Below are 15,498 nucleotides of genomic sequence, written 5' to 3'. Positions count from 1 at the left end.
AAGCCACCAAACTAATCCATGATTTGCTAAAGAAGATGCTTGTTGAAAGAATGCAAATTAATTTGAAGCAGGCTTTGCATTGTGTGGTTACTACCCTGAAATAAGGCGGCCAACTTAGCGAATCTGTGGCACCAGCACCCAGCTCACAGATGGTCCTTGGATGGAAAAATATCGCTTAAATTTAACGAACAAAATTAAGAAAGGAGCTTAAAAAGTTATATACACAATATAGAGGTATTTACACACAAGTTTGTCAAAAGTACACCGTATGCGATGCGCGGTATTGCAAAGTGAAGCTAAAACCGTTAGGAGCTTCGAACATTGTTCGAATCACATTGTTTGATGCCACGTGCGTAACGAACGTATTTGGAAACTTATTTACACGATTTGAAGCCCGGTAAAATTCGATGGAAGTGGAATTTGTCACATTGCTCCGCCACTGTCGTTAACTCAAACTTCAGTTCCACAACAACGGTTGCAAACATTGTACTTAAGCGTGGAATAGTAATCCACCAACAAATATTTTATCAGTTTTTCAATTAAATATTCCTGCTGAACCCATTGCTTGAATATCGTATACTAAATAGCCAAATTTGAGCGTGCTGGTAGAATTTACAGTAGCTCCTTCCATACTTTAAGGGATAGTGTATTGTTTTCCTTTTCTCGAGTCGGAAATTGAAGCAAAACAAGTTTTGAGATCTGTTTATGTGTTAATAGCTAACGTGTGTTTAATCAAGCGTCAATAGTCAACCCGTGTTAGCGTTATTTGTTTCTGTCCTATTGAAGTTTCTTATTTCCAGGGCTAATTTTCAAGATTTTGATTTCATTGCCCTGTAGCTTAGATCATTTTTGGTTTTTTTATTAATTTTTTTCAGTTCATTTCTTATGATTTAATTTATGTATGCTTTTGCTATCTAAACTAAAATTCCCAAAGAAAAAATATCCTACAACTCATCCTAGTCCTGACGAATGCTTAGAAAGATAGTGAAGATGCTTGGAAGGATTTTGTAAAATTCGGATAGAAGAATAGACAAAAAGAGTCGTACGTCGTCTTTAAAAGCGCGCGTATTCGCCGTTCACTAGTCGCGAGGTTCACGGCTGAGCAAGAGGACAACAGACAAATCACATGCCTACTAAGTTCTAGTGCTGCGAATATAAATGTTCTTGGACCGGCTGAAACCAACAGTCATCTTGAAGGCTGTACGAATTTTCTAAACACACACTTCCAAGTCAACAACGGTGCCGATCGGCCAGCACCATCAAAAGCCAGTAGTCAGCAGCGTTTGCCGCGGTAACATCTAGTACCTTAGAGAGAGAGTATGTTGCAATAATGCCGTACAAATGGGAGCATCAAAAAGATCATGTTTTGGAAGAAGGTAAGGTATGCCAATGCCAAGATATATCAATTCAGAACACTGTTCTCTCTTCGTGACATTAGAGTGCACACTGACCTGACGCTCGTAAATACGGGATTGTAATGAATTGTTCATGTTTGTTGGTCACCATTTTTGAATAAGCCTGAAACAAAAACCCCAGTTAGCCAAAAACCAACGTAAGACCCGCCATAGGCGCCGCTTTTTATGAAAAATGAAACGTTGTTTTGGGTTTTATGGCGCACAGCTCGACTGCTGCGTGTTTTTTTCTGGTCTGAAAAAGATGCCCGTGGCAGGGGCCGTGTCTTAAAGATACAACCAGAAACAAAAAAACATACACTATTTGGGCACAATTTTGATAGATTTTAGATGTTTTGTTTGACCAACTGCAAACATAGTAGCCATACCTTTAATTCAACGTTTGTGTCGGTAAAATTTTCCGCTTCAAAAAATCATTATAAACCGATGCTAGATTGTGCCAGTTTTCCAATGCTTTTTGAAATCGATTCGTTTCGTTTTGATTCGTGCCCAGAAAAGTGAAAGGACACGTCTCCACGATGGTCCATCATTCCAATGTTTTCGTGTGTGTGGCAAGAATTCGTCGTTTGATGTGATGTCAATACTCCGTAGCGCAAGTGAGTGCACCTTTTTTGTGGTGCCCGTTGTTTCTTCTCTGTTTATGGTTCGTAAAACCTTGCGAAGTTCTACTATCGCATCGGGCATACCTCCTGGCGCCTCTTCAAAGTTACTGGCCGCTGTGCGGAATGCGTACAGCAGTCTTTGGAGAACGGTTGAAGCACGTTCACGTTTGTCCTGCAAACGAGCTACCGTTTCTGTAACTAGACGTTATTCTCGGGATCGTTAAAATGTGCACCGTTTTCCGCAGTTTGTGGGAGTTGCTTCCCAAACTGCACTTGCACATGAACGGCTGCACATGCTTAAGGTGTGTGTCGGTGTACGTGTTGTGTTGTTGGGCTACCCGGTCTCGTGACTAACTGTTCGCATTTGGACGTTGCAACAGGCGCATTAATTTCCCCCTTTCTGTCTTGTTTCAGCAATTCGGTCCAAGCACCTGTAAACAACGGTAGCAATCCAGACGTACAGCAGAGTACGAGAACCAACAACAGCCAACAGATCAGCTATCGCACAAGAAGGTTGCGCTCTGCTAGTCAATCGACATCGACGTCCAACTTGAACAGTATCAATAACAACGGTAGTGGAAGTGGCGGTGGTAGCAGCAACGTTGCCGGAAGTTCCTGCACTGGTGGTGGTAATATAGTATCGCCAGCCTACAACAGTGGCCACAACAGTAACTTTTTCAACAACAACACTATCACGTATAACCACAACAACTGCAGCACATTGCGGCACCAACGGCATCATCAGCAGCAACAGCAGCAGCATCACCACCATATTAATAATACACGGTCGAGTACTTCCGGTACAAGCTCAACGGCAGTCACGACGGGGGCTTTAATTTCAAGAGTGTTTGATCACAGCAACAGCAGTGGTACCGCCGGCAGCCTCACTACTACCAACGCCACTTCAGCTATAACGGCGGCCTCTGGAACGGAAGGAATCATTGCTGCCGCAAGCACTGCAACGCTCGCCACCGCTGGAGGCAGCAGACCCGGAAGTCAACATCGGCGTGCGTCGCCCGGTGATAAAAAATCGCAGACACCGAGCAAAAACGATGATAAAATGGATGAGAGAAAACAATCGCAACACAAAACCACGGGTAAGCAGCAACACCCTCGCGACCAGCAGCGCGATACAACGCCGACCAGTAGAAAGAATCGGAAAGAAGCTGAACCGTCTGCCATTGAATCGTCACCAAAGAAACGCAACCTGTCGCAGCAACGTCGATCGATGACTGCTGCCAGTGTCCAGCAAGCAGCACAAGTCGCACAGAAATTAGCTATGGAAGAAATGTCACAATCACCAGCCTCCACCACCACCCCCGTCACGACGGAAGACCCTATAGGGGAGAGCGAAACAGAGCATTCGGCTTGCGCGGAAGATAAGGGCATAATCGAAGATCATGATCCTCAATCGGCCATCCTTACGTCGCCTTCGAAGGAGAGTGGGGAAGAAGTTGCACTAGATGCATCAACCGAGAAGCAGAACGACACCGAAGCTAGTGGGGGCAAGGAAGAGATGGACACCAAAGAGGCACGCAGATCACAGGCCCTTACCAATGATTCCGGGATTGACGGCGAGCAGCAGATGGAGATCCTTTCCAACCATCACTTGGAGGAGAATGGGGCGTTCGACCAGGAGCCGGCGGAAGAAACTGCCATTGCAGAGGACGAAGCAGAGGTGCAGGAGCGACCGAAGCACGCTGGCGGTAGTTCGTGTGAAACGGACGGGTCCCAAAATCGCACCATTTTGCGCTTCGTCCGCAAGAGCCTCGAGAATACCGGCATGTCGGTGATGTATTCGAAAAACTTTATCGAAAATGAAACGATCGAGACGGAGTACCCTCGGAATCTGGATGACAACATCGAAATACTGAGCCGTGAGGCCGAAAATCTGGCTATGCAGTTCAAACCATCCGAGGAAAAGTTGGTGCAGTATGGGCCAATCTTTGATCTGGAAAAATTTGAAGAGCAACGCAAGCAGCAGAAAAAGGAAGACGACGAGGACGAGGCGATAGGCATCTCACCGTGCGGGCGCTTTCTGAAGTACGACAAGGAGGTTGGCAGGGGATCGTTCAAAACCGTGTACCGGGGCCTGGACACGCAGACTGGTGTGGCCGTGGCTTGGTGTGAGTTGCTGGTAGGTACATCGGTACAGACGTTGTTTTATGGCACATCCTTCCACACTCCACTAACATCTGTTTGTCCTTCCGCAGGAAAAAAAGGTGAACCGTGTGGAACGGGCTCGGTTTCGGGAAGAGGCGGAAATGCTGAAAAAACTACAGCATCCAAACATTGTGCGATTTTACAACTACTGGGAATCGGCGCCGACAGGGGGCAATAAAAAGAAAAACATTGTACTGGTCACCGAGCTGATGCTGTCCGGCACGTTAAAATCGTGAGTGTCGATCTCGTGTTCCCGGGCTTGTGCTTACTCTGTGCTCTAACGTCCGCTTTTCTCTTTCAGTTATTTGCGACGATTTAAGAAAATTAATCCCAAAGTACTGAAATCCTGGTGCCGGCAGATATTGAAGGGATTGCATTTCCTGCACTCGCGCACACCGCCAATCATTCATCGTGATCTGAAATGTGATAATATTTTTATAACCGGAACGACAGGGAGTGTTAAGATAGGTGATCTAGGGTTAGCCACGCTAAAGAACCGCAGCTTCGCAAAGTCGGTCATTGGCACGCCGGAGTTTATGGCGCCGGAAATGTACGAGGAGCACTACGACGAGGCGGTCGATGTGTACGCTTTCGGTATGTGTATGCTGGAGATGGCCACTTCGGAGTATCCTTACAACGAGTGCAATACGCCCGCGCAAATCTACAAAAAGGTTACGTCCGGCGTGAAACCGCAAAGTCTGGAGAAGGTGGAAAACCCGGAGGTCCGCGAGATCATCGAACGCTGCATCCACGACAAGAAAGAGGGGCGCCCGACGTGCAAGGAGTTGCTGAATTTTGAATTTTTCTGCGAAGACATCGGCATTCGGTTGGAACCGATGTCGAAGGAATCGTTTCTGGCGAACCCCGACAACGTGAGGATGGAGTTTCGGTTGCGCATCATGGACCCGAAGAAGCGTGTCAACAAGCACAAGGAAAACGAGGCAATTCAGTTCGATTTCGACATCCGAGTGGACGATGCGGACGAAATTGCCAACGAAATGTACAAGTCGGGCATTCTGATGGAAGACGACTCGAAGACGGTGGCCAAAATCCTCAAGGTGCAGATTCAGACGCTCCTGAAGGAGCGCGAAGAACGCGCCAGGCAGCTGCAAGTGGAACAGGAAAAGGAAGCACTGCAGAAGCAAGCGTTTCTGGCGCAGCAACTCTATATGCAGCAGCAGCTTCAGCAGCAAATGGAAAACGATCTGCAGGTGACCGAACTTCAGGTACCGCAATTCCCGAACCAGCAGGCTGCCGTTCCGGCAGGCGCTCAACAACCAACGCAACCGCAACCGCACCCGCAGCAGCTCCAGCAGCAGCAGCAGCAGCAGCAGCAGCAGCAGCAGCAGCAGGTTCCACAGACATACTACCAACCTGCATCGCTTCCCGCATCCCAAGCACAGCAAATCATATACCAACAGCAAATATCGGCACCGGTGGGCAACGAACAGCTGCAACAGCCGGGCTACCACCAGCCACAAGCACAGCAAATAGCTGGACAGTACGTCATGGGCCAACAGATTCCCCTGCAACAACCACAACAACAGCAGCAGCAACAGCAGCAGCAGCAGTCACAGCAGCAACAGTTCCTTAATCAAATGGCCGCAGCTCCCCAACAGCAACCAGTGGTTCCGGTACAGCAACCGAACTTCTTACAGCAACAAGTATTTCTTGACGGTCAACAGCAACAGTATCTGCAGTCGATTCAGCAGCTTCAACAGCAGCTGCAACAGCAACAACAAAATCAACCTACGCAAGGTCAATCGCAAGGAACGAACGTGCAGTACATGAACCAGATCGGGACCCAGCAGCAACTGGTGCACCAGTTTTTCCAGCTGCAGCAGCAACACTTTGCGATGATGCAGCAACAGCAACATCAACAACAAGCAGAACTGCAGGAGCAGATAGCTGTGCTTGAACAACAATTGCAGGGTATTATGCCCATACATAATCAAATGCAGGCCATGCAGCAACAACAACAGCTGCAGCAGCAGCAGCAACAGCAGCAGCAACAACAGCAACAACAGCAGCAGCAGCAGCAGCAGCAGCAGCAGCAGCAGCAGCAGCAGCAACAACAGCAACAACAACAGCAGCAGCAACAGCAGCAGCAGCAGCAGCAACAAATTTATGTGCAGCAACAACCCCAGCCGCAAGTGAATTTGATGCAGGGACAATCCCTGCAAGCCGCCTCGTCGCAACCAATGTACATGCCGGCGCAGCTGAACAATTCCGATACTTTGGTGCAATTGCATCAGTCGATGCCCGCACCCCAACCGCAGCCCGGATCTTTGACCATGCCGCATCAGCAACCACAACCAGTCGCCACGCAACCTCCTCAACCCCAGCCACCTTTGCAGCAGCAACCGTTCGTTAAGCAACAAACGCCCCCGATGGTGCTACCACCACATCATATACAGTCCACCCCACAACAGCCCACACAAGCCACTCAGACAACGCAGACAATGCCCATGCAGGTAGGGTCGCAGGCTTCCCCAGGCCTATTGGCATCCCAGCCCCAACCTACTGCAGCCCAACAGGTGGTGACCCAAGTGCCACAAGAAGTTATGTCCGCAAACAACTCCATCGCGATGGTCGCGCTTTCGAATGAAAGCATTCAACTTCAGCAGCAGCAGCAGCAGAAGCAACCGCAACAACAACAACCGCAACAACAACCGCATCCAATACAAGACGCTCTACAGCAACAGCAGCCTCCGATAGCTACCGTAATGAATCCGTCGATTCCGGCCAATAGCAACATTGCGCAAAACGGATCTTTGGCAGCAACTGCGGCAGCAGCTTCACCAGCGATCGCAACGCCGAACCAGACAACAGCACAACAGGACCAGGCAACCCCAGTTGCCGTTCCGTCCGCACAGACCGCCCTTCCGAAGCGGCTCACAAATGAGATGAAAAAGCGGCGCAACCATCGTTCAACCGAGCGCAGTCCGAAGCTACACGTGCTCGGCTACGAAAACAACATCATCGAGTGCGAGATGGAAAACCGCCCGAAAACGATCAAATTCAAGTTCGACCCGAATAACGTAAACCCGGTCGAGGTGGCGCAGGATCTTGTAAGTAGGACGTCGTGATAAGATCTCTGGACGTTTTATCTGGACTGGCCCTTTCGTTCCGTTGCAGGTCTCAAAAGATCTTCTCAGCGAGTCACAAACAATGATATTTATCGAAATGGTGCGCGACATACAGCGACAGTTGAAAGAAAACCCGAACCAGCTGCCAGTCGCATCGCAGTGCTACCGGCGATCAACGGAAAAGGTAGGCAAACGAGATGAGGATCAGGACGAGGAGTGTGTCCATATTATAGTTTAATGCCACACCATGCCTCAATTAAAGTCGTATTATTTGTGTGTATATGTGTGTAATTTGACAATGGGGGGGCTGGTCGCCAACACACTCGCAACAAGGAGGGCGCTACTTGGCACCACCGGCGGTTTGATCCGTCCGATTTGAGCAATGCAAACGAAACTAAACACCTTTTGCCACGCTCTTATGTTCCCGTTTCTTTATGTTTTTCTTTTCTTACTGAGCCATCAGCTGTTGTCGTACCTCTATCCCCTAGGCCCTAGTGCTACACGCGAGCGCACGAGCTTTATTGCTGGTCCGATTTTATTTTCCTTCTTCTCGGCACGCCATGCCATGTACGAAAAAGCAATCCATTGGGCGTGTGTACGTGCATTTTTGTTGTTTTCCATTCGCTACACTAAACAAATTTAGGCTGACAATGGTTTATTGGTTGGTGTGTATGGTTTAATAGTATTTCAGAAACACAATTTTTTGGACATACATTTTTGTTGCTGTGAAGGTTGCGACACTCAAAACAGGCTTACGGCTACAAATGGGCTAAATGGACGAAAGTATTGTCCATGCACAGAATGAAGCACAATGAACTGTACAGAACGAATGTGCGGCGGATTATGGAAAGTTGCCTTTTGTTTATTTTCCAATTTATTTTATTGACTGCCCACCGCCGTGCCGTCTTCCAATCGGTTTTGTTCCACACTCGAAACTGCGTTCTTATGCACACATCACACACAAATATGGACTGTGCCAGAAAGCATAGATGTTTCGGACCCAATAGTTACTACAATGCGCGCCAATGATTACATGTTCCGTCCAAACAATGATATGCCGTTTTATATCCATCTTTATTCTCGTTCTCTCGGCAAAAAAAAACATCATTAAAACAATCAAACATGAAACCATGCGCACACCACCCACCAACACACAAAATATGTCCCGCCGCAAACACACACACACACACGCGCGCGCACATGCACATTATACATGGGGACACCGCCCGCCGCATACTTCTTCTAAACAACGTTCTCTAACCAAATGTGTAACTATAAATTTCCGCAACGAATCCACCACCAGGTGCGCCACGCGTCTCTAACACGTCAACGTTCGAACTTTAAAACACACCAGAGACACAGATCTGTAAGTGAAGGATAATGAACTATTTTACCTACTTTTGCCTATCTCTCCTGTTTTTTAATATACATTCCCTATTTTTGCCACCACCACCACCAACCCGGCTAATTCCGTTTTCTCGTCGTGTTTCCCCACCGCCCCCCCCAAAAACCCACTCTCTCCGTACTACTGTACTCCCTGTTCGTGCTACGATTTGGTTGTTTTTTCCTTCTTTCTTTGTGCTCATGCTCCGTGTTATGTGTTAAATTCTTTTTCACCATTATGGAACCAGCTGACAGTTAATAGAACGATTGACAGTGGGCTAAGTCCTGGGTTTCTCTTTCCATTTCCAACTATAATTTGCCGTGATCTATGAGCCATCCGATCACCTTCCGCTGGATCTAAATTGTTGTCTTTGTTTTGTCACTAACCAATCGATACGCCGTGTGCCGTTTGTTCCTGCCAGTGCTGCTATTTCGCTTTGTTGTTGTTCCTCGTCGTTTGTACGTTTGTAAAGCTTCCGCTTCCAATGTTAGTTGCTTCTTGCATCGTTTTTGTTTAGTAGATTGTTGACGTGTTTTGCCAGTTATCGGATAGTTGTTGTTCGTTCGTCACCCTCCTTTATTTCTAAATACCTAGCCTAAGTACCTTTCGCTGTTTATTGTGCAATTTAAACTGTTTTTCAATATAGGATCCCGGCTATCGATCGCCTCCTATTGGATAAACGGATCAAAACAGTGTACCATACTTTAAATAGTACAAGTAATTCCAAACTTTCAAGTATTATTTGTTGAGTTTTTTTCAAATTACTCCCTTTGTTCATTTTGATCACTAATCGGCACCATTTTACTTACGTGACGTTTGCGTGCTATTGGTGTTACTTTGTTTGTTAATAGAGAAGTTGAATGAACACAGGAAAAAGAAGTCTTTTACAGTCTTGTCAGGGTTTCCGTCTTACTACGCAAAACAACGTCCTGTGTGTGCTCAGTGTGTTTGCTTTGTTACTTTCCCTGCGTTACCGTAGAACATTGACGAGTTCTCGTAATCGATTCGATCTAAAAACAAACAAACAAAATAGTTTGATGTAATTAGTAAGTTCCGAGAAAGATTAATGCGAAGGAACTGAGAGTCGTACGATTCGCTAACCGTTTTCATTTATCACACTCACCTTTCTACTCGCTCTGGGCGCGCGATCTGCAGCGCGATGAGACATCGACAACGGCAGCGAACTTTACGCACATCTTCGACCCAACCATCATCGATCGGCAAGCCCTGGCTACGGGCGTGTCGAGTACAACCACATCGTCTACATCTTCCTCACCGCTGTCCCAGCAGCAGCCATCGTCCGCAATCGGCACATTGCAGACAAATGGCGAAGTCGGACCACCGTCAGGAGAAGTGCCCACCACGGAAAGTGCCGATAATGCGCCATCGCTCTCGGAAGCAGCAACCATTCAAAGCTACGAATGCAACGACGCGGACACCGGCGATGATTTGCTGGCCACCGTCACGGGCGTCTCGACCATGGTGGACGATGGTACGAACGACAACAATAGTAGCTGTGATGAAAACTCTCGCAAAGCCAGCACGGTCAGCACAGAGTACACATCGCACGAAAATACGCCCGAAAACACGATCACGTCCGGCAGCAATATGACCCTGTTGCAGCAGCACCTAAACTTTGGCACCGAACAGGATCAGTGTGTAGGCAGCATCGAGCAACAGCCGGAACCTACGGATGATCAACAGCTGCGTCAACCAGGTGTTCAGTCTACTTCAGTGCCATCAGTACCAGCAGTAAGCGGCAGCGATGAAGCTGGGAGTGAGCCTGTCTGCTCTACGGACCCACTTGTGGAAACTTCTAGTCAAAGTACGCATCAACCGGTGGCAGACGCGAACACACGGGAACCGCTCGGCGATGGCTCGGTGGAGACAAAATCAGACACAGTAGCAACAGCAGAGCAAAGCAAAACACCCGTAACCCCGATGTTGAAGGAACGTAAAATGTCTCGCTTCTCGGTGACGCCCGTTGTGCTGCCCGTCGCCTTGGCCGAAGAACAACAGCAGCAGCAGAGTGAAGCGGTGTCGGTGGTGGACTCTTCTCAGCCTCCCCAAGCTGACGCGGTCTTTGTGGAGACGTTGAACCGAGAAGCAGGAACCACCACGACGGACGCTGCCGATGCTGTCCTCCAACCGATGGACAATGCACAGCAAGTGCTGCAGGCAAACGCACTCAATGACTCCCTTCTTGTGCAACAACAGCAACTGAATGAAGCCCTTCTTCAACAACAGCAAGCCAATGCGTACAATGAGGCCTTACTTCAGCAACAGCAGTCCAATGCGTACAATGAAGCCCTTCTTCAGCAGCAGCAGCAACAAACGTACGTTCAGCCACCAGACATGACGGTCCAGCAGCAACAGCAGCAGATGTATCTTCAGCAACACCCGATCGATGTGGCTTTCCAGCAGCAACAGTATCAACAAGAGATGGCGATACAGCAGGCCCTTCTGCAACAGCAGCACCTGCAATTACAGCAACAGCAAGCCTCTGGTCTGACCATGATGGCGGCCAGCGAAGCCGTCGCACAAGCTGAGTATGATCTGCAGCAACAGTACTACCAACAGCAGCAACAATTTCAACAGCAGCAACAATACCAACAGCATTTGCAACAACACGCCCAGCAGCAGCACCAGCTGTTACTGCAGCAGCAGCAGCAACAACAACAGCAGCAGCAGCAGCAACATCAACAACAGCAGCAGCAGCAGTTACAATTCCCTCAACCAAACGCTGCCAACAACCCTCCGCCCGGCGGCAGTGGTTTCATGTCCGCGCAGACATCCATCGATCAGGGGTCTCGTGATTCACTGCCAAGCCGCATGCCGGAAACGTTGGAGCAACTCAAAATCGGACTCGAAAGTATCACGCACGTGCACGTAAATACAAACAAATCGAGCGCCAGCGGTGGAGGTTCCGCCAGTCTCTCGTCACAGGCCAGCGCCACGGCGTTGTCGGCAATGGTTTCGCCCCACCCGTCGCAATATCCGATGCAGCCGGGAATGGGCGAAGCGCTACAGCAGCAGCAGCAGCAGCCACCGCAGCAGGTTGTGTTTTATCAATCTCAAGAATACATCATATCGGATCCGACCGGCGGTGGCGGAGTTCCGCCGGAGCAGCAGCTAATGGAACAAAACAGCCGACCACAGGAGTACGTGGTCGAAGGGGCAACCTATGCAGCGGTCGTGGCAGGGGACTTCCAAACGCAAGCAATTCAGCAGCAGCAGCAGCAGCAGCAGCGGGTGGTACAGCAACAGCCGTACGCATCGAGGCGCACTTCGGCAGAACTTTCTGGTACGCTAATGACCGATGCCATCGAAGGTGCGGTTGATCTAGCGGTGATCGGTGATGCACCGCCACTACAACCGACACCGAATACGAACACTGGTAGTGGCAATGGCAGCGACACTGGTACGCCGAATGCAGCAACGCAGCCCCGGGAGCAGGAAAAGCGGCTCTCAAACCAAGGCAGTGTTGATCGCATCGATAGGTATGTTTTCGCACTGTGTTCTTCACTGATGACTCCTGTGTGTTCATGACTGATTTATCTATTGTTCGACCAACAGCTCCGGAGCCCACGCGTCGCTGACGGGTTTGCAGCTCAAACTATCGCAACTGTCGGTTAGCGCAGATTCATCCAAACCGCTCACTACAACCGTAGATCCACAGTTGCTGCTCGCGCAGGTAACTGGCTGGTGGCCTGACGCGCTTGATGCTTAGCATGTACTTTATTTTCATTTCCTTTCCGCCAACAGCCCATGCATCAGCTCGCGGTCGTCACTAGTCCGTCGGTCGAGCAGCAAACGGAACCCAAGTTTCCGCACGATGCTAAACCATTGATACGCAAAGTGTCCCGGTTTCAGGTGCAAACCGTTCAAGAATCTCCTCGTGCAACCGAACCGCTCCCGGCAGCTTCTTCGCAAGGAAGTGTTGCTGCTGCGGTCGGCAATAACAGCAGTGAACCTCAACTAGCTGCATTGGCACAACCAATCGTCGACACGCAGCAGCATCACCGTGCGGCGTACCCTTCGCCGACGGATGAAAAGTCTTGCCAAACGTTTCCGGGGCCGCAGTTGGCAACTAGCGTGCCGGTTGCTGGTGGGTTGGTTTGTGAAGTACCCACCACCAACGACCTGGAAGCCAAGCTAAACCAGGTCATCCCAAAGACACCGAACCTGGAACTGGCAGCGCCAAGCTTTAATATCACCACTCCTATTCAGCAACCGCAAACTATTCAACAGCAACTACCGCCCCAAACGCAGCCGGCGTACGGTTTACCGTCGGTTCCGGTGCAGCACATGCCGCCGGCTCAGCTGTCGAATCCTGTTCCTATGCCAGTCAATGCTAATAGTAAGTAGAGCGTGTCTAACTGAAGCGATAGCGGATGTTGAATTAATCGTTAGTCTCATTTGCAGATGGAACGCAGCTTCCGATGGATGGCGGATCGTCCGTGTATGGTACGCTACCCCCACAGCAGCAACAGCCCAACACACAAGCGCCGCCTCAGCAACCCCTACCGGAACCATCGTTCAACAACGCGGACATTGGGCAGAATTTGGTTGCTATCCAAAATCATCTCTGCGCGCTACAGCTTATGTCCAGTGCCCGGCAGCAACTGCAGCTACTGCTGCAGCGGCAGCACATCGAGCACGAGGAGCTAAAGCTACGCCATTTTCTCGAACTGGAGAAGTTTCTCAAGCAGCAGAAAGAAGAAATGAAACCGCCAGCAGCTGCTCCTGTTCCTGCTGCCGCCACCGTCGCCCCCGCTGCCTCGGTGCCTGCTGCACCACAGCAAATGATCTCCACGCCACCGCAAATTGCTGCCACGGCCAGTCAGCAGCACGCATCGTCTCTTTCTTCCTCCGTTCTGGCGAACGGCAGCATGATCACAGAACTGTCCTCTCCCACGATACCTACAAATCGAGGAATGGGCTTCGACATTAGCTCCGTGGGACCGTCGCCAGCAGCTGGCGGGGTTTCGTCGTACGGCAGCTACACCAGCAGCGGAACGGAAACCGACCAGGAAGTTGCCAATCTGACGGCGGCCGCCAGTATGGAAGCGATGGTGATAATACAGCAGCAACAGCAGCAGCAACAACAACAGCAACAGCTTCAGCAGCAACAGCAACAGCAACAGTATCACCAACAGCAGTAATTACAAGGTGTGTTGATGGACACTAGCTTCTTCGCGTGTATATATTTTGTTAGCAACCAGAGGAAGCAGTCCGCAGCGCCGCACGCGTCTTTATCGTGCCAGCAATTGGGATGTTTCAATTAATGATGTAATATCCACAGTAACCTGATGGCACCTAAGGATGATGTCAGCAGCTTTGTAGTTTTGTGGGTTGATGCAATCTGCGTACTCAACCAGCAAGCAACGATCTCATTCCACATGTTCCACATTCGCCCGGTAGTCTTCAGAGGTTGAGCGACAACACCTTATGAACCACACCAGTCCTTCCGGGGGGGGAGCGTATCCTGCACAGAAAACGCCGATGTGAAGCCGTCACGACGATGCCGTCTGCAGTCTGAAGGATGTGATGTTTAAACGAAACAAAATGCATTGAATAATATTGCGCGCGCCCCATACTACACCGAGTCGAGTGTCGATACTCTTGAATGGCTAAAACATGGACGAAAGAAGCCAAATAAAACGAAAAAAGAGGAAAACGCGAGCAAACAGAAACTAAATGTTGACCCTTAGCAAAAGGAATAGTCGAACACGTATATAAATTTCACATATATGAGCATATGTTTTAACGGATACTACTATAACGCTAGAGTAGCTTTGCTGCGATTGGCCTTTACAACTCACGGCTAACGTTCCATTTGTACGACAGGCGCGCCCGCCACGGCACCCGCCGCCGTCGCTCGCAGCAGCACACAATATAAAGGATGCGCATAGGGAAAGGATAGCCGTCGCGTAGAAAAGACTGGTGTGTGCGAGTTTGTATGTATGCGTGCGTGTGTGTGAGTGTGCTAATTACCAAAATTCAAGAACGCGCACCAATGGCCGTTTATCACAAAACAATACACAATACCCAGAGATACTCGCTGTGTTGCACATTCTAGTAATGTGCGCGTTTATGCCGGGCGGAAGCGGACGAAGGGCTTTTGGATCGCTTCGTCGCATGTTCTCGTTTTTTTTTTAATCTGCTCCAAAAAGCCTGGTAAGGAATTTATGAATTCAGGAACAAGAAATATTGGCTAGAGCGAGCTCTCCCTGGTGGTATATAAAGAAACGAATCAATAGTCGGTCCGTCACACGTGCGTTCTATTTGAAAAGTAGTTGTGAATTAATTATCGCGGTTTTCGTAGGACCGAATCAATCGCAAAAAAAACATAAGCAGAGCAGAACTGGCCACGAAGAGAGACAGATTGACGATGAATCGAACCGAAAATGATGGTAAGACGCTTGTTATGACGATCCTTGTTAACGGAGCAAACTAAACGTGATTTGACAGCGTTGTATTGTGACGAAACGGAAAATAAAGATAGTAACAGATGAGAGCTGTTGTGGACAGCGACGCCGCCGGCAAGAGTGTTATGCTGGCAAAATTAAACAATAGGATCGAATAGACCGCGAATTGCGCTGTGGCTGGGCGGCCAAAAGTCCAAAACTGATAAAGGTGGCATTCAAATTTATTGTGTATTATATTCTATTCGATACTATTAAGATATTAAATATCTATTCGAAAAACTGCAACTTAATGGGCCAGTTTTATCATCAGCGTTTGCTTTCATTTGTTTATTATTCTCCCCCGCAACGACGGTCAACTTGCTGGTGGACATTCCAGAGTCAGAGAAGGACGACCCGCATCGAATTCGAAAGGTGCGT

General features: G+C 49.0%; 1 protein-coding gene across 1 annotated transcript; it reads left to right on the top strand.

Annotated features, from left to right (window-relative positions):
- The first annotated feature begins 1,341 nt into the window (after positions 1 to 1,341).
- Positions 1,342 to 15,360, top strand: LOC128278412 (uncharacterized). The gene is made up of 14 exons (XM_053017140.1): positions 1,342 to 1,376; positions 2,429 to 4,151; positions 4,228 to 4,409; positions 4,479 to 5,433; positions 5,497 to 6,138; positions 6,268 to 6,726; positions 6,877 to 7,248; positions 7,316 to 7,450; positions 8,570 to 8,632; positions 9,806 to 10,819; positions 10,868 to 12,150; positions 12,227 to 12,344; positions 12,428 to 13,010; positions 13,064 to 15,360. The coding sequence occupies exons 1-14, from the start codon at positions 1,342 to 1,344 to the stop codon at positions 13,813 to 13,815; spliced, it is 8,316 nt and encodes a 2,771-aa protein (XP_052873100.1). The 3' UTR covers positions 13,816 to 15,360.
- The last annotated feature ends 138 nt before the right edge of the window (positions 15,361 to 15,498 follow it).

This window comes from Anopheles cruzii, chromosome 2, assembly GCF_943734635.1.
Source record: "Anopheles cruzii chromosome 2, idAnoCruzAS_RS32_06, whole genome shotgun sequence".
Lineage (NCBI taxonomy): Eukaryota > Metazoa > Arthropoda > Insecta > Diptera > Culicidae > Anopheles > Anopheles cruzii.
The sequence above is the reverse complement of the archived record's forward strand: the minus strand, read 5'-3'. Positions and strand labels throughout refer to the sequence as shown.

Bases quoted from the DNA above. Each gene is read 5' to 3' on its own strand.
- LOC128278412 (XM_053017140.1), top strand. From the start codon at position 1,342: ATGGGAGCATCAAAAAGATCATGTTTTGGAAGAAG. The intron at 8,633-9,805 runs GTAAGTGAAGGA...CGCGATCTGCAG, and splicing joins CACACCAGAGACACAGATCT to CGCGATGAGACATCGACAAC. The intron at 12,345-12,427 runs GTAACTGGCTGG...CCCATGCATCAG, and splicing joins CACAGTTGCTGCTCGCGCAG to CTCGCGGTCGTCACTAGTCC.